General features: G+C 43.0%; 1 protein-coding gene across 16 annotated transcripts in view; it reads left to right on the top strand.

Moving 5' to 3' along the window:
- The window catches only part of GIT2 (GIT ArfGAP 2), a 65,096-nt gene that overhangs the window by 12,328 nt on the left and 29,657 nt on the right, over window positions 1–23,111 (top strand). For 14 of the 16 annotated variants that reach the window (XM_023201502.2, XM_023201686.2, XM_023201553.2 and 11 more), the window contains 5 exons: window positions 478–564; window positions 668–798; window positions 3,445–3,539; window positions 17,071–17,116; window positions 19,285–19,336. In XM_023201502.2, coding sequence (XP_023057270.1) covers window positions 478–564; window positions 668–798; window positions 3,445–3,539; window positions 17,071–17,116; window positions 19,285–19,336 — 411 coding nt within the window. The remainder of the gene's footprint in view (window positions 1–477; window positions 565–667; window positions 799–3,444; window positions 3,540–17,070; window positions 17,117–19,284; window positions 19,337–23,111) is intronic. The other 2 variants (XM_023201352.2, XM_023201095.2) reach the window with 1 other exon arrangement.

Here is a 23,111-nt window from a genome sequence, read left to right as displayed (position 1 = left end):
CCAAAATGCTGGGATTATAGGCATGAGCCACTCCATCTGGCCATTGTTGACATTTTTGAGATGAGGAAAGTGAGGTTCAGATTGCTTAAAGCCCTTTCTCCAGGCCACACAGTTTGAAGTGGGTATAGTTTGAAATTCAGGTCTGTCAGACATCAGAACCACGCACAGTCACCTTTTCACACAGCACAGTCCTACCTCTCACTCAGGTTCTGGTTGTGCCACTTCTTAGACAAGTCATGCATTTGGGCAAGTCAGCCTTCACAGCCCTAGTTTCCTTATCAGTAAAGTGGCCTGACCCCATCTTACAGCCCAGGGACGGTTGTGACTGGCAAAAGGAGAGACTGGTCCATGCACTTTACTGAGACAAAGATTATGCGTTACTGATGTAACATATATTAAAATGGTCTATCCACTGCTCTAGGACATCATTCTTTACACCTCTAACCATGGTTCCTTTCTTGTTTCTGTGTTTTTCAGCAACTCCATTCAAGCGTGAGAACAGGGAATCTTGAAACCTGTTTGAGACTGTTGTCTTTAGGAGCACAAGCCAACTTCTTTCATCCTGTAAGAAAACATCAGTTGCTTCAGGTATTGAAACTAAGTGAGTTGTGTTCATGTAGCTTTATTTAATGTGCTCTTTTGTCTACTTTTTATTAATGATTCTTAGGAAAAAGGAAACACGCCACTCCATGTTGCCTCCAAAGCAGGGCAGATTTTACAGGCTGAATTATTAGCAGTATATGGAGCAGACCCAGGCACACAGGATTCTAGTGGGAAAACTCCTGTTGATTATGCAAGGTAAGAGACCTAGATTCTTGCTACTTCTCTCTGGGATTTTTTTGTTGGGTATGATTTCTTTTTAAGTAGCTAAGTTGTATACATTAACATTTAACCCCTTTAAAGACTTACGTTACTTTATTTTACGGATGAAGACATTTCAAATGCATGTAAGCTCAGCCTGGCAAAGTTGAGGAAGGCTAGAATCATGAACCAGTGTGCTAAACTTCCAATCTTTTACTTGATCCTTTATAACACAGTGGTATTTGAGCTGTAGTCAGATTCCAAATCAAGTATCAAGAATTACAGAATGCACTCTTGTGTTTTTTTTGAGACGGAGTCTCGCTCTGTCACCCAGGCTGGAGTGCAGTGGGGCCATCTCGGCTCACTGCAAGCTCCGCCTCTTGGGTTTCCGCCATTCTCCTGCCTCAGCCTCCCGAGTAGCTAGGACTACAGGTGCCCACCACCATGCCTGGCTAATTTTTTTGTATTTTTAGTAGAGACGGTTTCACCGTGTTAGCAAGGATGGTCTCCATCTCCTGACCTCGTGATCCACCCATCTCAGTCTCCCAAAGTGCTGGGATTACAGGCGTAAGCCACCGCGCCTGGCCGCACTCTTCTATTTTTTAATACTCTTAGTTATTGCTTGAACTTAAAAGCAAATCTATATATAGATATGTGATTAAACAAGTATAGTAAAATGTTAATTGTTAGGTTTGGGTAGTAGACATCTAAATGCTCACTTTGGGCCGGGCGTGGTGGCTCACACCTGTAATCCCAGCACTTTGAGGGTCCAAGGCAGACGGGTTACTTGAGGCCAGAAGTTCGAGACCAGCCTGGCCAACATGGTGAAACCCTGTCTCTACTGAAAATTAAAAAAAAAAAAAAAAATTGGCTAGTCATGGTGGCAGGCGCCTGTAATCCTGCTACCTGGGAGGCTGAGGCAGGAGAATCACTCGAACCTGGGAAGCAGAGGTTGCCATGAGCCAAGATACGCCACTGCACTCCAGCCTGGGTAATAGGGCGAGACTCTGTCTCAAAAAAAAAAAAAAAAGTGCTCACTGTAAAATGCTTTAAATTTTTCTTTATTAATACAGTCCTTGAAAAATTATAGGTTAGTCTTGAATATCATTTAAATATTCAGTTAAATTGAATATCAATTAAATGGCCAAAGATCAATCATCTTTCCTTCTTTTTCCAAAGTACCTTTATTAACTGTGAAGCACAATACTCTGCTTCACAGAGGATAAAATGGGCAAATAACAAAACTCTACTTTCCCAAAATTTACTCTCTCGGAAAAGATGATTCATGAATGCCTGAAAGAGTTCAAGGAGGCAAGACCATGTGTGATTCATTGCCAAAATAGATAATTGGTCTTAAAAAGCATATATAGGGTTTCTTCATTTTGGTCCAAATCATTTAAGAAATTTCTTCAGTTGGTCTTGAAGAATGGGTTGGATTTGAATGTGTGAAGGAGGAGCTAAAGCATTCCAGGTAAGAGGAAAGGCAGGAGTCAAGATCAGGAGGCAGGGAGGGACAAAGCATGTTCAGCACAGCAGGAGACCTGACTGGAAAGAACGGAGTGGGTCTGGGAATAACAGCAGGAGTACAGTATTGCACGGTGCTTCATTATTTCACACAGCGCTAAAAAAGAAAAGAGCTCAGCCAATTATGGTGTATCATCAATTATAGAATATTTCCTGATTTCAAAGATACTAAAAAATGAAAGAATAAGATGTGACTCTCACAGATCAAAGCTGTGTGGTAGGTCGGAGGGTGTTGTGAGTGCCTTGAATGGTCGGGCGAGAAGCTGACTGAAACTATCAGGTTGGTGCAAAAGTAATTGCGGTTTTTGCCATTACTTTTAAGGACAAAAACCACAAAATATGCTTGATCTTGGAAGAGAGCCCTGGGTAAATAATACTTATTATCACTTACCATGGGATTTTCACACTTGTACCTTGCATATAATAATCTCAATATAATTTGTTTGAATTCTTATTACCAGAAGGATTCTAAGCAGCTTAAATATTTATTTCATGAATGTTGAAAGGTAAATTTAATATTTTCTGTTATGCAAATTGAAGATAAGGAGACAGAAGTAGCTGCAGGCGTGAGCTGTGCATTAGGTTGGCCTGTCTCTCACTGATTTGAAGTCTTTGAAGTGGTTACTAGACTGTCATCCAGAGTCAGACTGGCTGCATCGGCATCACCTAGGGGAAGGACCTTCTTCAACATACTGGCCCCTGGCCCCATCCTGTCCCCACTGATTCAGAATTTCCAAGGGTGGGGCCTGCACATGGTATATTCCTAGAAATGTGCTAGTTAATTTTTGAGAACCTCTACCCTAAACCATTGATTAATTTCATTTTTTTTACCTCATTAAATTAAGTCATTCTTTATCCTTCCTTCTCATAAGTCTTTGAATTTCTTATTAAGTATTCTATTTTGTGCCTTAATAAAGGAAAGGGGATAGTTCAGATGGTGAAAACAGTTTATAAAAGTGGAATGCAAAGTAGACTTCAGAAATCTACCTCCCACGACAAGGTTGATTATTCTAAAAAGTCTTGTGTGATAAACTGCTCAGGTGTCTCTCTTTGTACTTCTCCATTTTAAAGCCAGTGAATAGTGAGCAATATAAATGGTACTTTGTTTTCTCTTGGTAGGCAAGGAGGGCACCATGAGCTGGCAGAGCGCCTTGTGGAAATACAGTATGAGCTGACGGACAGACTAGCCTTCTATCTCTGTGGCAGGAAACCAGGTGAGTGGACGGAGAATGACCGCTTCACATCTCCAGTCAGGAAGGTTCTAGAAAAAAAAATCGAGACACTATTTTTTTATGACCTCCTCTGCTTTAACATATCCCTGAGAAAGCTGTAAATATGGGTTTTAATTTGAAAGGATAACTACAGAATTGTCAGTTACATGTAAAAGATATAAAGTTGGACAAATCTTAGATTTTTCATTTTTAAAACTTCAGCTCTAGAGAAATAACTTATTTCAAGAATCAGATTGAATAATCAAAGCAAAATTGAATGGTTACCACAGTTCTTGAACTTGGTGGGAGTAAATGCAGGAGTAAAGCAATAAACCTTTGTAGTTATTTGAAAAATTCTTCCTAAGGAATGGAAAAAAAGTCCAGAAGTAAACTTTGCCAAAGCCAAGTTGGCTATTTGGGATGTGGAACAGGGGGTCAGCAAACCATGGTCTGTAGCCAAAATCTAGCCAGCTACTTGTTTTATTAAATGAAGTTTTGTATTGCGCCACTGCACTTCAGCCTGGGTGACAGAGTAAGACTGTGTCTCAATGAATCAATCAATCAGAGTAAGACTGTGTCTCAATCAATCCATCAATCTAGCTGGCTAGCTAGCTAGCTAGCTAGCTTTTGCCGGGTGCAATGGGTCATGCCTGTAATCCTAGCACTTTGGGAGGCCGAGGCAGGAGGATTGCTTGAGCCCAGGAATTCGAGACCAGCCTGGGTAAGAGGGGTGAGACCCTGTCTCCACAAAAAAGTTTTTTTAAAAATTAGCCAGGCATGGTGGTGCACGCCTGTAGTCCCAGCTACTTGGGAGGCTGGGACTTGAGCCCAGGAATTGAAGGTGGCAGTGATCTATGATTGTGCCACTGCACTCCAGCCTGGGTGTAGTGACAAAGCAAGACCCCCATCTAAAAAATAAATGAATCAAGTTTTATTGCAAGAGAGCCATGCCCAATTATTTATACCTTGTGTATGGCTGCTTTCACATAACAACAGCAGAGCTGAATAGGTTAAGTCATTGCAACAGGCCACAAAGCCTAAAATATTTACTATTTGGCCCTTTAGAGAAAATATTGGCCAATCCCTGATGTACAACCTTCACATACATGTATGCAGTGGTTCTCTATCCTGGTTGTACAATAGAGTTAAGAGCCTCTGGTGTAGTTTCAGTTCTGGGTGACATGGAGTAAGCACACCCCACCGTGTCTCCTGCAGAATAGAACTAACAGACGTGGACCAAATGCTTGGAGCAGCTAGCTAAAGACTGAAAAGTAAATCCTAGTTGGTGGATTAGGGAACTCAAAGTGCCATCAGCTGGTGGTGTGCCTCTTTGTCTTACTTCTGACAGGACTTCAATAACAGCCTGAAACCTGGAAGTATATAATGAGTGCAAAAAAGCCTTTTTCTGCCAGGTGCAGTTGCTTACACCTGTAATCCCAGCACTTTGGGAGGCTGAGGCGGGCGGATCACAAGGTCAGGAGATCAAGACCCTCCTGGCCAACATGGTGAAACCCTTCTCTACTAAAAACACAAAAAAATTAGCTGGATGTGGTGGCAGGCGCCCGTAATCCCAGCGACTTGGGAGGCTGAGGCAGGAGAATCACTGGAACCCGGGAGGCAGAGGTTGCAGTGAGCCAAGATTGCGCCACTGCGTTCCAGCCTGGGCAACAGAATGAGACTCCATCTCAAAAAACAAAAAAGCCTTTTTCTGGTTAAAGAGCAGGAAATGGGACTCCTACAGGACAGAGAGGAAGGGGATTCCCCTGGGGTTTTTTCCTCCTCCTCCGCCCTTTTTCTGATCTCTCCCATCCAGACCCTAGGCAAGCCTGTGGCTGCAATAGCAGCAGCAGCAGTGGCAGTACAGGTTCCTAAATCTCTGAGCAAGAGGATGAGGGGGGATCCTGATTGCTTTTCCTTTTCTCTCTATTCTCTCACCATCTGCCCAGGAGGCAGAACCTCACCTGGTCAGTTGCCTGCTAAGACAAAAATATTAACATTTTTGCATAAAGTTTAAAGAAGACCCAGAGTCTCATAATATTCACAGTGTCCAGGATACCATCCATAATGACTTGACATATGAGTAATTCTCATGTACTTGCAAGGGAAGGCAGTCAACAGATGCCAACCCCAAGATGACACAAATGTTGGAGTTATCAAAGATTTTAAAGCAGCTAGTAAGACCATGCTATAAGAAGTAAGAGCAAACATTCCTGAAACAAACAGGAATATAGAAAGTCTCATCAGAGAAATAGAAGATACAGAAGAGAACCAAATAGGAATATTAGAACTGAAAAATACAAACACTAAAAATTTAAAACTCACTGGATGGGCTTCATAGAAGACTAGAGATGACAAAGAAAGTCAGTGAATTGAAAACAGATCACTAGAAATTATCTGGTTTAAGCAACAGAGAGGAAAAAAGAGTAGGAAGAAAAAACTGAACAGTCTCAGGGACCTGTGGGAAAATACTAGAATGTCTGACATTTATGTCATTGGATTCCCAATAAGAGATGAGAAAGAGTGGTGTGTGCAGAAAAAGTATTTGAAGAAATATTGGCAAAAAAAACCCCTCTAATTTTAGGGCAGGTTCAGTGGCTCACACCTGTAATCCCAGCACTTTGGGAGGCCGAGGCAGGCAGATCATTTGAGGTTGGGAGTTCGAGACCAGCCTGGCCAGCATGACAAAACCCCATCTCTACTAAAAATACAGAAATTAGCCAGGCATGTTGGTGTGCACCTGTAATCCCAGCTACTTGGGTGGCTAAGGCACAAGAATCACTTGAACCTGGAAGGTAGAGATTGCAGTGAGTCCAGAATCCAGATGGTACCACTGCACTCCAGCCTGGGCAACAGAGCGAGACTCTATCTTAAAAAAAAAAAAAAATCTAAATTTGGTGAAAGACATAAACTTACAGATTCAAGAAACTTAGAAAATTCCAGAGAAGATAAACTCAAATCCACACTTGAGACACATCAGAATCAAACTGCTGAAAACTAAAGTTGAAGAAAACATCTTGAAAGCAGCCAGGAGAAAGTGACACATAACATATATAGAAAAACAGTGATTTGAATGATTATGGATTTCTTATCAGAAACCATGGAGATGAGAAGGAAATGAAATAATACTTTGTTTTTTTTGTTTGTTTGTTTGAGATGGAGTCTCTCTCTGTCGCCCAGGCTAGAGGGCAGTGGTGCAATCTCGGCTCACTGCAACCTCTGCCTCCCAGGTTCAAGCAGTTCTCCTGCCTCAGCCTCCTGAGTAGCTGGGATTACAAGTGCCCGCCACCACGGCTAATTTTTGCATTTTTTTTTTTTTTTTTGAGACGGAGTCTCGCTCTGTCGCCCAGGCTGGAGTGCAGTGGCCGGATCTCAGCTCACTGCAAGCTCCGCCTCCCGGGTTTACGCCATTCTCCTGCCTCAGCCTCCTGAGTAGCTGAGACTACAGGTGCCCGCTACCTCACCCAGCTAGACTTTTGTATTTTTTTAGTAGAGACGGGGTTTCACCGTGTTAGCCAGGATGGTCTTGATCTCCTGACCTCGTGATCCGCCCATCTCGGCCTCCCAAAGTGCTGGGATTACAGGCTTGAACCACCACGCCCGGCCAATTTTTGCATATTTAGTAGAGAATGGGGTTTCACCATGTTGGCCAGATTGGTCTCGAACTCCTGACCTCATGATCCGCCCACCTCAGCCTCCTAAAGGGCTGGAACTGCAGGCATGAGCCACCGCGCCCGGCTGGAATAATGCTTTTTTTATTATTGTTATTTTGAGACAGGATCTCATTCCATCCTCTAGGCTAGAGTGCAGTGGCGTGATCTCAACTCCCTGAAACCTCAACCTCTTGAGCTCAAGTGATCCTCCCACCTCAGCATCCACAGTAGCTCAGACTACAGGTGTGCACCACTGTGCCCAGATAATTTTTGTATTTTTTGTAGAGATGGGGTTTCACTATGTTGCCTAGCCTGGTTTTGAATTCCTGAGCTCAAGTAATCCGCCCACCTTAGCCTCCCAGTGTGATAGGATTACAGGCGTGAGACACTGATCCTTTATTATTATTATTATTATTATTTCTCATCTTCTTTGTGATGATAGAAACAATACTTTTAAAGTGCTAAAGGAAAAGAGTTGTCAACCCAGAATTCCATATCCAATGAAAATAACCTTTGGAATGAAGACAAAATAAGGATATTCTAACAGGGAAAAAAAAAAGTAAGAGAATTATTATTTACTTTAACAGAAATGCTAGAGAAAGTTCTTTGAGTGGAAGGGAAATGATGCCAGAGGGAATTTTGGAACTTTAGCAATGAAAGAAAAACAACAGAAATGTTAAAGATCTGGCAGAGTAAGACCCTATCTCAAGAAACAAACAAAAAGTTGAAATTGTGATACATATCTTAAAGCTATAACATTGTCAGCCGGGCTCAGTAGTTCAAGCCTGTAATCCCAGCACTTTGGTAGGCTGAGGCAGGCGGATCACCTGAGGTCAGGAGTTTGAGACCAGCCTGACCAACATGGTGAAACCCTGTCTCTAATAAAAATACAAAAATGAGCCAGGCATGGTGGCATGTGCCTGTAAACCCAGCTACTCAGGAGGCTGAGGCAGGAGAATCACTTGAACCTAGGAGGCAAAGGTTACAGTGAGCCAAGATCGTGCCACTACACTCCCACCTGGGCGACAGGGAGACTCTGTCTCCAAAAAAAAAAAATTGTCTAGTGGGGTTTTCAGCATATATCAGTGTAAATACATTTGATAACTATAACATAAAAGGGAGTAGGGTAAAAGAAATAGAATGGTAAGATTTCTGCCTTCTGGAAATGTAAAATAGGATTTCTAAGTAGACTGAAAAGTTAGGTGTGTGTACGTGTGTGTGTGTATGTGTATGTGTGTATGTGTGTGTATATATATAGAGAGAGTAATTTCTACCACAACCACTAAAAGAAGACTACAGGCCTGGCATGGTGGCTCACGCCTGTAATCCTAGCACTTTGAGAGGCTGAGGTGGGCAGACCATGAGGTCAAGAGATCAAGACCATCCTGGCCAACATGGTGAAACCCCGTCTCTACTAAAAATACAAAAATTAGCTGGGTGTGGTGGTGTGCGCCTGTAGTCCCAGCTACTTGGGAGGCTGAGGCAGGAGAATTGCTTGAACCTGGGAGGCGGAGGTTGCAGTGAGCCGAGATCATGCCACTGCACTCCAGCCTGGGTGACAGAGTGAGACTCCATCTCAAAAAAAAAAAAAAAAAAAAAGACTACAAAGATATGTGATCAGAAACACTAGAGGTAAATGAAAATGGAGTATTAAACATTACTCAAATCATCAAAAGATATTTTGATTCAAAATATTCAAAGGAGAGGAGAGGGGGAGAACAAAAAACTAAGGACCAAACAGAAAATAAATAGTAACATCACAGACTTAAATCCATACATATCAATAATTACATTAAATGTTAATGACCCAAAAACATCGATAAAAAGCAGAGATTGTCAGAATGGATTAAAAAACAAAAGGGGCTGGGAGCAGTGGCTCATACCTGTAATCCCAACAATTTAGGGAGCCTGAAGCAATTCTCCTAATCGTTTGAGCATAGGAGTTTGAGACCAGCCTGAGCAACAGAGCAAGATCCCTTTGCTACAGAAAATTTCATACAAAGCAGCCAGGCATGGTGGTGCATGCCTATAGTCTCAGCTACTCAAGAGAGGCTGAGGTGGGAGGATCAATTGAGCTCAGGAAATCAAGGCTGCAGTGAGCGCTGATCATGCCACTGCTCTCCAGCCTAGGCGACAGAGCAAGACCCTGCCTCAAGGAACAAACAAAAAACCATAAGGCCTAATATGTACTGTGTATAAGAAACCCCCTTTAAATATAACAATATAGGTAGTAAGTTAAAAGCCAAAGGTATAAAAAGATGTACCATGCAAAGGCCCAGGAAAAGAAAGTGGCTGTATTAATATCAGACATAGTAGACTTCAGAGGAAGGAATATTAGCAGAGATAGAGAGGGACAAAATATTATGATAAATGAGTCAATTCATCAAGAAGGCATAACAGTTTTAAATGTGTACACGTCCAGCAACAGACCTTCAAAATACATGAAGCAAACTTCGATAGCACTAAAAGGAGAGAAGGTCAAATCTACAATTATTGTTGGAGACTCTGCAGTCATCTTTTAGTAATAGAACTAGTAGATAGGACATCAGTAAGGATATAGAACTAAACCAGACAAAACCCAACTAGATCTAGTTGATGTTTATGGACTCTTCTACCCGACAACATTAGAGTACACATTCTTTTCAAGTACATATTGAACATTCACTCAGATGGACCATATCCTGGGTCATAAGACAAACCTTAGCAAATCTAAAAGAATTAAAATTCTATAAAGTATATTTTCAGACCTTAATAGTATTAAGCTACAAATAGGTAATACAAATAAAACTGGAGAATACTCAAGTGCTTGGAAGTTGAACAACATGTTTCTTCCCCCCCGCCCCCCCGAAATAGAGCCTCATGCTGTTGCCCAGGCTGGAGTGCAGTGGCACGATCTCGGCTCACTGCAACCTCTGCCTCCTGGGTTCAAGCGATTCTCCTGTCAAAGCCTCCCTAGTAGCTGGGATTACAGGCGTGTGCCACTACACCTGGCTAATTTTTGTATTTTTAGTAGAGATAGGGTTTCACCATGTTGACCAGGCTGGTCTCAAACTCCTGACCTCAGGTGATCCACCCACCTCAGCCTCCCACAGTGCTGAGATTACAGGTGTGAGCCACCGTGCCCAGCCCTGAACAACACACTTCTAACTAATCCATGGGTCTAAGAGGAAGTCTCAAGGGAAATAATATTTTCAACTGAATGAAAATGAAAATGCAGCATATCAGAATTTCTGGGATGCAGCCAAAGCAATGCTTAGAGGAAGTTTTATAGTATTAAATTCTTACCTTAGAAAAGAAGAAAGGTCTCAAATTATTCTTACTATTTTTTGAGATGGTGTCTTGCTCTGTCAAGACTGGAGTGCAGTGGTGCCATCTTGGCTCACTGCAACCTCCCCCTCCCGGGTTCAAGTGATTCTCCTGCCTCAGCCTCCTGAGGAGCTGGGATTACAGGCATGCAGCACTATGCCTGGCAAATTTTTGTGTTTTTAGTAGAGATGGAGTTTCATTATGTTGGCCAGGCTGGTCTGTAACTCCCCACCTCGAATGATCTGCCTGCCTCAGCCTCCCAAAGTGCTGGGATTACAGGGGTGAGCCACTGCACCTGACCTCAAATTATTCATCTAAGCTCATCCCCTAAGAAACTTAAAAAAAAAAAAAAAATAAAATAAAATAAAATAAACCCGAACCAAACAGAAGGCAGCAAATAGTAAAGAGCAGAAATCAATGAAACTGAAAGAAGGAAACAGTAGAGAAAATCAATGAAACCAAAAGTTGATTTTTCTTTCTTTTTTTTTTGAGACGGAGTCTCGCTCTGTCGCCCAGGCTGGAGTGCAGTGGCCGGATCTCAGCTCACTGCAAGCTCCGCCTCCTGGGTTTACGGCTCCGCCTCCTGGGTTTACGCCATTCTCCTGCCTCAGCCTCCCGAGTAGCTGGGACTACAGGTGCCCGCCACCTCGCCCGGCTAGTTTTTTGTAGTTTTTAGTAGAGACGGGGTTTCACCGTGTTAGCCAGGATGGTCTCGATCTCCTGACCTCGTGATCCGCCCGTCTCGGCCTCCCAAAGTGCTGGGATTACAGGCTTGAGCCACCGCGCCTGGCCCAAAAGTTGATTTTTCAGAAGGATTAGTAAACTCATAAATGTCTGGCAATACTGCCAAAAAGGAGAGAATACAGATGGAGTTGTCACTATAAACCCCACAGACATTGAAGGATAATTTAAAAAAAATACAAACCAGGCTGGGCGTGATGGCTCATGCCTGTAATCCCAGCACTTGGGAGACTGAGGCAGGTGGATCACCTGAGGTCAGGAGTTTGAGACCAACCTGGCCAACATGGTGAAACTCCGTCTCTACTAAAACTATAAAAATTAGCTGGGCATAGTGGTGGGTACCTGTAATCCCAGCTACTTGGGAAGCTGAGGCAGGAGAATTGCTTGAACCCAGAAGGTAGAGGTTGCAGTGCGCTGAGATCGTGCCACTACACTCCAGCCTGGGTGACAGAGTGAGACTCCATCTCAAATAATAATAATAATAATAAAGACCAGGCATAGTGGCTCACAGTGGTAATCACAACACTTTGAAAGGCCGAAGTGGGAGGATTGCTTGAGGCCAAGAGTTTGCGACCAGCCTGGGCAATATAGCAAGACCCCATCTACAAAACTACAACAACAAAAAAATTAGCCTGGCATGATGGCACATGCCTGTAGTTGCAGTTACTCTGGAGGCTGAGGTGAAAGGATTGCTTGAGCCCAGGTCAAGGCTGCAGTGAGCCTTGTTCACACCACTGTACTCTAGCCTGGGTGACAGAGTGAGACCCTGTCTCAAAAAAAAAAAAGAAAAGAAAAATGCAACATAACCAAGTAGGATTTCCAGATAGGCAAGACTGATTTAATATTTGAAAATTGGACCAGGCACGGTGGCTCACGCCTGTAATTCCAACACTTGGAGAGGCCAAGGTGGGTGGATCACCTGAGGTTGGGAGTTTGAGACCAGCCTGGCCAACATGGTGAAACCCCATCTCTACTAAAAATACAAAATTAATTGGGCGTGGTGGTGCATGCATGTAGCTACTGAGGAGGCTGAGGCAGGAGAATCACTTAGAACCTAGGAAGCAGAGGTTGCAGTGAGCTGAGATTGTACCATTGCACTCCAGCCTGGGCAACAGAGCAAGACTGTGTCTCAAAAAAAAAAAAAAAAAAAAAAATCACTTTATGTAATTATCTATCAATCATGTTAAGAGTAAAAAAGAAAAACTGTATAATCATATCAGTTGATGCAGAAGAAGCATTCAACAAACTTCAACATCCATTCGTGTTTTAAAAAACTCTTAGCAAACTAGGAATAGATGAGACTCCCTTGATCTGATAAACAGTATCTGTTTAATGATGAAAGACTGTGTTTGTTTTCAGATTGGGAGAAAGACTAGGGTGTCCACTCTTACCATTTCTCTTCTACATCACACTGGAAATCATAACCAGTGCCAAGAGGAAAGAAAAATAAATAAAAAGCATACAGATTGAAAAGGAAGAAATCAAATTGTCCCCATTCAAATGAGATTATTTCTATGTAGAAAATCACAAGGAACCTACAAAAAGGTTTCGAGAACCTTTACTTAAACAAGATTGCAAGAATACAAGGTCAACAGTCAAAAATCCATCTTTTTTTTCTTTTTTCTTTTTTTGAGACAGAGTCTTGCTCTGCCAAAAGCAAGCAGGCTCTTTGGCGCCCTGCCAAAAATCCATCATATTTCTTTAGACTAGCAGTGAACAATTGGAAACTGAATCTAGAAAAACAATACCAGTAATAAAAACTCCAAATTGGCCGGGCGTGGTGGCTCACACCTATAATCCCAGCAGTTTGGGAGGCCGAAGCCTGTGGGTCACCTGAGGTCAGGAGTTCAATACCAGCCTGGTTAACATGGGGAAGCCCTGTCTCTACTAAAAATAAAAAAATTAGCTGGGCATGGTGGCAGGCACCTGTAGTCCCAACTATTCGGGAGGCTGAGTCAGGAGAATCGCTTGAACCTGTGAGGTGGAAGTTGCAGTGTGCCTGAGATCTCGCCACTGCACTCCAGCCTGAGTGAAAGAGCGAGACTCTGTCTCAAAAAAATAAAAAAGGTCCAAATTAAATACTTAGGTATAAATCTAATGAAATGCACAATACACATAGTATCTATATGCCAAAAACTGCTGATAAAAGAAATCAGTGGAGACCTGAATAAGTGGAGAGATGTACTGTGCTTATGGATATGAAGACTCAATAACATGTCCATTCTCCACAAGTTAATAAATGTATAAATTTACTTCAATTGAGGATTTTTTATAGACATAGACATGCTGATTCTAAAATTCAAATGGAGGCCAGGTACAGTGGCTTACACCTGTAATCCCAACACTTTGGGAGGCCAAGGCAGGAGGACCACATGAGCCCAGGAGTTTAAGACTAGCCTGGGCAGCATGATGAGACCTCATCTCTACAAATAATAAATTAGCCATGTGTGGTGGTGCATGCCTGTGGTCTCACCTACTCGGGAGGCTGAGGTAGGAAGATAACCTGAACCCAGGAGATTGAGGCTGCAGTGAGCCATGATTGTGCCACTGCACTCTAGCCTGGGCGACAGAGTGAGACTCCATCTCCAATAATAATAATAATAATTTTAAAATTCAAATGGAAAGGTGAAGGAACTAGAATAGCCCAGACAATTTTGCAGAAGAATAATGTGGGAGGAAGTACACCACCCAATTTTTCGGATTTGCTGTGAAGCTCTACAGTTCTCAAGACTATGATACTGACGAAGAGATAGACATATAGGCCATTGAAACAGTATAGAGAATCCGGAGATAGACCCACACAAATATGTTCAATTGATTTTTGTCAAAAGTGCAAAGGTAATCAGTTCAGTGGTGGAGGAAGGATAGTTTTTTTGTTTTGTTTTGTTTCTTTTATTTTGAGACAGAGTCTCGCTCTGTCACCCAGGCTGGAGTGCAGTAGTGGGATCTTGGCTCACTGCAACCTCGGCCTCCCGGGTTCAAGTGATTCTTCTGCCTCAGCCTCCCAAGTAGCTGGGACTACAGGCTCACGCTACAACACCCAGGTAATTTTTTGTAATTTTAGTAGAGACAGTTTCACTGTGTTAGTCAGAATGGTCTTGATTGCCTGACCTCGTGATCCGCCTGCGTCAGCCTCCCAAAGTGCTGTGATTACAGGCATGAGCCACTGCACCTGCCCCAGGATAGTCTTTTTTAATGCACTGGGACAACCGGACATCCATGTGCAGGAAAGTGAACTTTAACCTAAACCTCACACCTTACCCTGAAACTGGAAAGGATCATAGATCTAAATGTAAAACCTAACACTGTAAAACTTCTAGAAGAAAACATAAGAGGTCCGGGCACGGTGGCTCATGCCTGTAATCCCAGCACTCTGGGAGGTCAAGGCGGGTGGATCACCTGAGGTCAGGTATTCGAGACTAGCCTGGCCAACATAGTGAAACCCCGTCTCTACTAAAAATACAAACATTAGCTGGGCGTGGTGGTGCACGCCTGTAGTCCCAGCTACTCAGGAGGCCAAGGCAGGAGAATCGCTTGAATCAGAGGTTATAGTGAGCCAAGATCATACCAGTGCACTCCAGCCTGGGCAACAGAGTGAGACCACGTCTCAAAAAAAAAAAGAAAAAAAAAAAAACATAAGAGAAAATCTTTGTGATCTTGGATTAAAGCTTTTAGCTATCAGCTGAGTATGGTGGCTCACGCCTATAATCCTAATACTTTGGGAGGCCGAGGTAGGAGGATCTCTTGAGCCCAGGAAGTCGAGGCTGCAGTGAGCTATGACTATGCCACTGTACTCCAGCCTGGGCGACAAGAGCAAGACGTTGCCTCTGCAAGGGGGAAAAAATTTCTTAAATATAACACCAAAAACTCAATCCATAAAAGAAAATATTGATAAATTATACTTCATCAAAATTGAAAATTTTTGGCCAGGTGCAGTGGCTCACGCCTGTAATCCCAACACTTTGGGAGGCCAAGGCGGGTGGATCACCAGAGGTCAGGACTTCAAGACCAACCTGACCAACATGGTGAAACTGCGTCTCTACTAAATACAAAAAGTTAGCCAGGTGTGGTGGCGCATGCCTATAATCCCAGCTACTTGGGAGGCTGAGGCAGGAGAATCGCTTGAACCTGGGAGGCAGAGGTTGCAATGAGCTGATATTGCACCACTGCACTCTAGCCTGGGCAACAAGAGCGAAACTCCATCTCAAAAAAAAAGGAAAAAAGGAAAATGTTTGTTCTGAGAAAACTACAGTTAAGAAAGTGAAAAGACTGGCAACAGACTGCAAGAAAATACAGGTATTTAGAAATCACGTATCCAGCAAATGACTCATATTCAGAATATTTAAAGAATATTTAAATTGAGCCCAGGAGTAATATTTACTTGAGCCCAGGAGTTTGAGACCAGCCTAGGCAACGTGGCAAAACCCTGTTTCTACTAAAAATATTAAAAAATTAGCCAGGTGTAGTGGTGCACAACTGTAGTCCTAGCTATTCAGGTGGCTGAGACATGAGAATCGCTTGAACCCAGGAGGTGGAGGTTGCCAGTGAGCCGAGATCCACGCCACTGCACTCCAGCCATGGGAAGCAGAGTGAGACCCTGACTCAAAATAAATAAGTAGGCCGGGCATGGTGGCTCACGCTTGTAATCCCAGCACTTTGGGAGGCTGAGGCAGGCAGATCACCTGAGGTCAGGAGTTCGAGACCAGCCTGACCAACATGGGGAAACCCAGTCTCTACTAAAATAAACACAAAATTAGCCAGGTGTGGTGGCGCATGCCTGTAATCCCAGCTACTCAGGAAGCTGAGGCAGAAGAATCGCTTGAACCCGGGAGGCAGAGGTTGCAGTGAGCCGAGATCACGCCATTGCACTCCAGCCTGGGCAACGAGTGAAGCTCCGTCTCAAATAAATAAATTAATTAATCAAAATTAAAACAACAGTAAGAAAAAAACGCAATAAAAACTGGACAAAGACAAGATATGGGATGGCAAAAAAAAAAAATCACATGAAGACAAACACGACATGATTAGTCATTAGCACGATGAGATGCCACAGCATAGCTATTAGAATGATTAAACTTTTGAAAACAAAACAAAAACTGAAAGTACAGATGCTGGGAAAGACAGAAAGCAACTATAACTCTCACACATTGCTGTTTGGAAAACAAAGTGATAGTGCTACTCAAGGGAAAAAGTCTGGCAGTTTCTTACCAAGTTAAACATATATTTACCATACAACCCAGCATTTCTACTCCTGGGTCTTTACTCAGAAAAAAGATAGACTTATGTTAAAGAAAAACCTACATGGGAATGCTGATAGTGGCGTTATTCATTGGTACATGGATCAGGGTCCTCCAAAAGCTAGACTAGGACTGAGTCAGTAAGCTTCCTTGCAGATGGAGTCCCTGTCTGGATCTGCAAAGGCCACCTGCCCCAGCCCTGACTGTTATACTAATAGATTCATTTCAGCAAGGCCCAGAGCTCATCCACTGTCCCACACGGTGGGCTGATGGAAGCCTGCTGTGAGCTGATTCAGCCCCCTCAGCACACTTTCCATGGCCAAAGATCATCAGTTACACTCAGGGCAAACTAATCGTAAGGATTGAGGTGAGCATAGGTTTCTGCTAAATGATGCCTGGACCTTTGTACCAGAAAAAAACAAAGCTATAAGCCTTGCTATGGCTGAGTCTTTAGGAATTTTTAGCCAGTCTAGCAACATGACTCGTAATTATGCACAAATACTGATTGCAGAACTTAGTTTGAGGAAATAATGGTGGTGTTCCTTTACAGATCTTATCAACATTTCTATGAACAAAACTTTGACTTGGTTTCTGTTTCAGATCACAAAAATGGACAGCACTTTATAATACCTCAAATGGCAGACAGGTAAGGCCATTGAAATACCAGTTAGTTTTGTCTATCACTAATATTTCCTTGGTTGTGTTATGTTTAAGTATATTATATTTTGTGTTTAACAAAGCCCATACATTTTTCTCTTTTATGGCTATACCATTTGGAAATAAGACGGCTGTAAGTAAACCACCATATAAAACTTAAGTTTCAAAGAGCACAAGTAGCAATTTTACTAATAGGAAAATTGGAATCAGTGATATTGTCACTGTTTTAGCCGGTTGTGACAGTATTATTTATTTATTTACAGAATACGTCTGTGTTATAGAGATTACATTATCTATGACAGGGGTTGGCAAACTTTTCTTCTCAAGGGCCAAATAATAAATATTTTAGGCTTTGTGGGCAATATGGCCCCTTTCACAACAGCTTAACTCTACTGTTGTAGATGAAAGCATCTGTGGACACTGTATAAATGGATGGGTATGTCTATTCCAGTGAAATTTTATTTCTGGACACTGAAATTTGAATTTCAAATAGTTTTCACATTATGAAAGATTGTTTTTTCTTTTTGCCCCTCAATCATTTTAAAACGTAAAAACCATTCCTAGGTCAATTGAACAAAAAGGCCATAATTTTGCTGACACCTGGTCTATAATTGCAGATGAGTTCATTGCTACAGGAATGAACCTTAAACTCTTGTTTTGCAAGTTACCTTTGCACAGAAACTGTCAAGAGTTTATGAAATGACTAAATGCTATTCCCGATATAATATTGCCATCCCGATCCTTTACATCTTCCCTTTTTGTTTTGTTGCTTTGGTAGAGACAGAATCTTGCTATGTTACCCAGGCTGGTCTCAAACTCCGGGACTCAAGCAGTCCACCTGCCCTGGCCTCCCAAAGTGCTCATACAGATACAAGCTACTACATCTAGCTTTGTATTTTCTTTTCTTTTCTTTCTTTTTTTTTTTTGAGATGGAGTCTTGCTCTGTCGCCCAGACTGGAGTGCAATGGTGCAGTCTAGGCTTACTGCAACCTCCGCCTCCCAGGTTCAAGCAATTCTCCTGCCTCCGCCTCCTGAGTAGCTGGGACTACGGGTGTGTGCTACCACACCCGGCTAATTTTTGTATTTTTAGTAGAGATGGGGTTTCACCATGTTGGCCAGACTGGTCTCAAACCCCTGACCTCGCCGGGCACGGTGGCTCACACCTGTAATCCCAGCACTTTGGGAGGCCGAAGCGGGTGGATCACGAGGTCAGGAGTTCGAGACCAGCCTGGCCAAGATGGTGAAACCCTGTCTCTACTAAAAATACAAAAACTAGCCAGGCATAGTGGTGTGTGCCTGTAATCCCAGTTACTCTGGAGGCTGAGGCAGGAGAATTGCTTGAACCTGGGTGGCAGAGGTTGCAGTGAGCCGAGATTGCACCACTGCACTCCAGCCTGGGTGACAGAGTGAGACTCCATCTCAAAAAAAAAAAAAAAACCGGCCAGGTGCAGTGACTCAAGCCTGTAATCCCAGCACTTTGGGAGGCCGAGACGGGCAGATCACGAGGTCGGAAGATCAAAACTATCCTGGCTAACACGGTGAAACCCCATCTCTACTAAAAAATACAAAAAAAAAAAACTAGCCAGGCGAGGTGGCGGGCGCCTGTAGTCCCAGCTACTCGGGAGGCTGAGGCAGGAGAATAGCGTAAACCCAGGAGGCGGAGCTTGCAGTGAGGTGAGATCGCACCACTGCACTCCAGCCTGGGCGACAGAGCGAGACTCCGTCTCAAAAAAAAAAAAAAAAAAACCCTGACCTTGTGATCCTCCCACCTTGGCCTCCCAAAGTGCTGGGATTACAGGCGTGATCCATTGAGCTTGGCATATTTCTTATATCATGCTTTTTTTTTAATGCTTCAAAAATTGTGACTCCTCACATAAGGGCCTGGAAGGTAACCTGGCAATAGTTTTTGTCATTTAGTTGGTGGACAATTTTTTTTTTCTCTTTAACACTTATATGATTGTGGTATTTCAGAAGGAGTTACTTTCACCGACTTGTTCTGTTTAGAGCTCCTCACTGACTATCGGTCTGTAGAATGCTTGGTTCTAACATGGTCCATGAACTATAATTAATATTTTTATCTCTTGGGTGTATTAAACTTTACAGAGTTCACAAATCTGGCTTTATTTATTTGCTTATTAGCTTTGTATGTTTTCTTAGCAGCCTGGATTTGTCTGAATTGGCAAAAGCTGCTAAGAAGAAACTTCAGTCTGTGAGTATCTTTCTGTACTGGTTTTCTCTAGTATGAGAATCAGTGCACTCTGCTTATACCTACTCTCAATGCAGGTTACCTGTTGCGTCTGATGACTTTATTTCATACTTTTATTTGTTAAATTAGAACCAGACCATTGAGTATACAGCAGTGACGACCACAAGGACTATTAAGTTCAGTATATTCATCGGTTCTGCTTCAGATAATCTCATTTTTCTCTGTCATGTAAAAAGTGCAGATGGCACCTTTGGCATTGGGCAGTTGTTCTCCTCAGGAGAGTTCCCTAATTCCTCCCAGCATCATGAGTAAGTAGGGTACGCATTCCTGGGGTGACTTAGCTACGTAGGGTTCTAGAACATGGTAAATGCTGATGCTGAAATGGTAGCAAGTCCCATAGATTCACTCACTGCCATTTGGATCCAGCCATATTGTAACCCTCTTTACCATCCCATGCCATTCATCAGCGCTTTTTAAATTTCTACTGTTAAAAGCTGGTGGTCTTGGCCCATGTGTGTGCTCAGAGTTTGCCGGGTCTGCACCACAGCCTCCCTTTAGCCTATATCTTTCTTCCAGACTGCCCACCTCAGCCTTAGGAAAGGCCTAAGGGCCCAAGGCCTCAAGGCTTTGGGAAATCTGTTTCTCTGGGATTGACTTCTCTTTGTCTAGTCCTCTCACATGAAGCCTCACCAGGGTACTTCTTGCTACTTTAACCACCAAAATATACTACTCAGCTGTTCCCATTGCTCTTTGGATCAGAACCAAGATTCTTAACTTCTTTCTGTAACCCTTAAGGGCATCATTCAATTCTCACCTTTCAGAGATTGCCCTACTTCCCATCTGGTTCCATGTGTGTGTGTGTGTGTGTGTGTGTCTGTCTGTGTGTCTTTGTGGATTAACATGCTCTGAGGCCATGAGCTGCACACTCAAGTCCTCTTCCAGGAATCCTCCTCTACCTGCAGTGTTTGGCTTTCCCAGCTTCCATCCCTCTGATCATTCAAGGACCTGAAATCTGACCAGTGTAGGTAGTGGCATTCCCAAAGCCTGACTCTGACATTGCAGCTTCCCTAATTTATGACTTTCTCCTCATTTCCACTTTCACAGAAGACCCTTTACTAAAACTTCATATAATACTCAGTATTAAATATTACATAAAATGAATTTATCCTTACTAGTATTTAACTGTATTATGAAATAAATGTGTTTTATGCAATTTGTTTGGTGTCTCTGTGTTCTGTATCTACAGTTTTGTGTGTTTGTGTGTTTTATTGCCTTAAGGAAGTTATAGACTAAGATGATCAGGATGATAAGCTTTGGAGTCAGACAGCACTAAATATTGTGTGATTTCCTTTTAATTACTCACAATCTGTAAGTACATTTTATTATAAATAATTCAAACCTAGATAAAAACCCACATTTTATTAGACTATCCTACATTTGCTTCACTGGAAGCTGCATGAAAGCTGAGATTATGTCTGTAATATCTCTAGCATGTGGCTGGGCGCGGTGGCTCAAGCCTGTAATCCCAGCACTTTGGGAGGCTGAGACGGGCAGATCACGAGGTCAGGAGATCGAGACCATCCTGGCGAACACGGTGAAACCTCATCTCTACTAAAAAATACAAAAAACTAGCCGGGCGAGGTGGCGGGCGCCTGTAGTCCCAGCTACTCTGGAGACTGAGGCAGGAGAATGGTGTAAACCTGGGAGGCGGAGCTTGCAGTGAGCTGAGATCCGGCCACTGCACTCCAGCCTAGGTGACAGAGCGAGACTCCGTCTCAAAAAAAAAAAAAAAAAAAAATATCTCTAGCATGTGACAGGCATGAAGTAAAGACCTGGAACAGAGTCTAGTATAGCTCTCAAGAGCTGGGGTTTGGGTCAGACTAGTCAGTACATTTCTTAGCCCTGCCAAGCTTCCTAGCCTCCCTGTACTTGGCGTACTCTCATAGAAAAGGGAGATAAGGATCCTGCAGGGGCTGCTGACCAGAACTGCTCAGAGTGGGCTGCCACTGTTACTTGTTGACCCTCATCCTGTGGTCTCCTTCTCACAGGTGACCATGTTATCAGTGCCAGGTCAGTGTTTATCCTCCTGTATCTTCCTCCTGTCCTCCCTCTCTTCCTCCCTTCATCCTTTCTTTCCTTTCTCTTTTCCTTCCTTCCCTCCTGATGAAAAGCTGAGAGAAATATAACAAAGGCTAATGTATTCCTTGAATGAGTAAATGTTAGCATTTTCAAAGACATAAACTTGGATCTCAGGTCCGTCACTTACTAGCTTTGTGACTTTAGGCAAGCTACTATCTTCTCTGCCTCAGTTTCCTTGTCTGAAAAGTGGGACAATAGTAGTTCCTGTTTTCATAGAGGTGTTATAAGTTGGCCATTGTAGTTGTTGCTAGTGATAACATTAGCTTGTAGTCCCATGGAGGAAGAAACTGGACATTTATGAAGCAAGGTCAAGCTCCCAATCCTTCATCTTACGTAGCAACAGGCTCTTGGGGTTTGTTTTTAATTATAGTGTGACCACATTTGGGAAGATTTGAAAAATAGAGAAGGGGGACCATCCTCATTGCCATACTCTTAATGGAGTCAGGCTCAGTATTTTGGTACATTTCTTTCAGTTCTTATTTTATGTGCATATCTTTTTTAAAAACTGGAACTTAATCATAATTATAGATGTTTCTAACCTGCTTTTTTCACTCAATAATATATTGTACCCATTTTAACATGTTCCTATGAGGTCTCTGTAACCAGCACTTGTTTTTTCTCTTTTTTTCAAGACAAAGTCTCACTCTGTCACCCAGGCTGGAGTGCAGTGGTGCCATCATGGCTCACTGCAGCTTGAACTCCCAGGCTCAAGTGATCTTCCTGCATCTGCCTCCCAAAGTGTTGGGATTATAGGCATGAGCCACCACACCCAGCCTGTAGCCAGCATTTTAAATTGCTGCATTCAATACCTTCTGGCCAGCCAATGTCTCTTTTCTGGCCCCTCTTAAAGTGTGAGGTACCATGTGTGGATGTAAGGAACCCAATAGGGAATGTAACAGATTCAGCATCTGCCCTCCCAAAGCAGATGTCAGTTTAAGAGTCACAGCTACCACGTGTCAAGGTGTTTTCATGAGGCATAAAGTGCAGAGATGCGGAGCCACCCTAGCAGGGGCTTAACCTCATCTGGGCCAGGAAGAACTCAATTATCCTCCATATGCCCAGGGAGACACTGCAGGCCGTGAGGCAGTTGTGTGCTGAAGAGTCAGGCTGGAGGAAGCTTCCTTCTGGAGACTGAAACAGTAGGACTGCTACTGAGAAAGAGAGCAAAGAAACTCAGCTGAGGTCTGGGTCACGTTTTTGTGCAAGGGCACATTTTATCCTCACAAAACAGCATGTCTTTTGCTTTTCTTTTTTCTTTTTTGAGATAGGGTCTTACTCTGTCACCCAGCCTGGAGTGCAGTGGTGCGATCTTGGCTCACTGCACCCTCGACCTCCTGGGCTGAAGTGATCCTCCTGCCTCAGCCTCCTGAGTATCTGGCACTATAAGCATGCACCGCTACGCCCAGCTAATTTTTGTATTTTTTGTAGAAGCGGAGTTTCACCATGTTACCCAGACTGGTCTCAAACTCCTGGGCTTAAGCAATCCACCTGCCTCAGTCTCCCAAAGTGCTGAGATTACAGGTGTGCACCACTGAGCCTGGCTATTTTTGCAAGGATATAGGATCGCTTACAATTTGGGGAACTGACAAACACTCTTTAAGTGCAGAAAAGGAGGCTTACAGAGTGATATCACAAGAAA

The sequence above is a fragment of the Piliocolobus tephrosceles genome, chromosome 10 (assembly GCF_002776525.5).
Source record: "Piliocolobus tephrosceles isolate RC106 chromosome 10, ASM277652v3, whole genome shotgun sequence".
NCBI classification, from domain to species: Eukaryota; Metazoa; Chordata; class Mammalia; order Primates; family Cercopithecidae; genus Piliocolobus; species Piliocolobus tephrosceles.
This window is presented reverse-complemented; position numbering and strand designations above follow the sequence as displayed.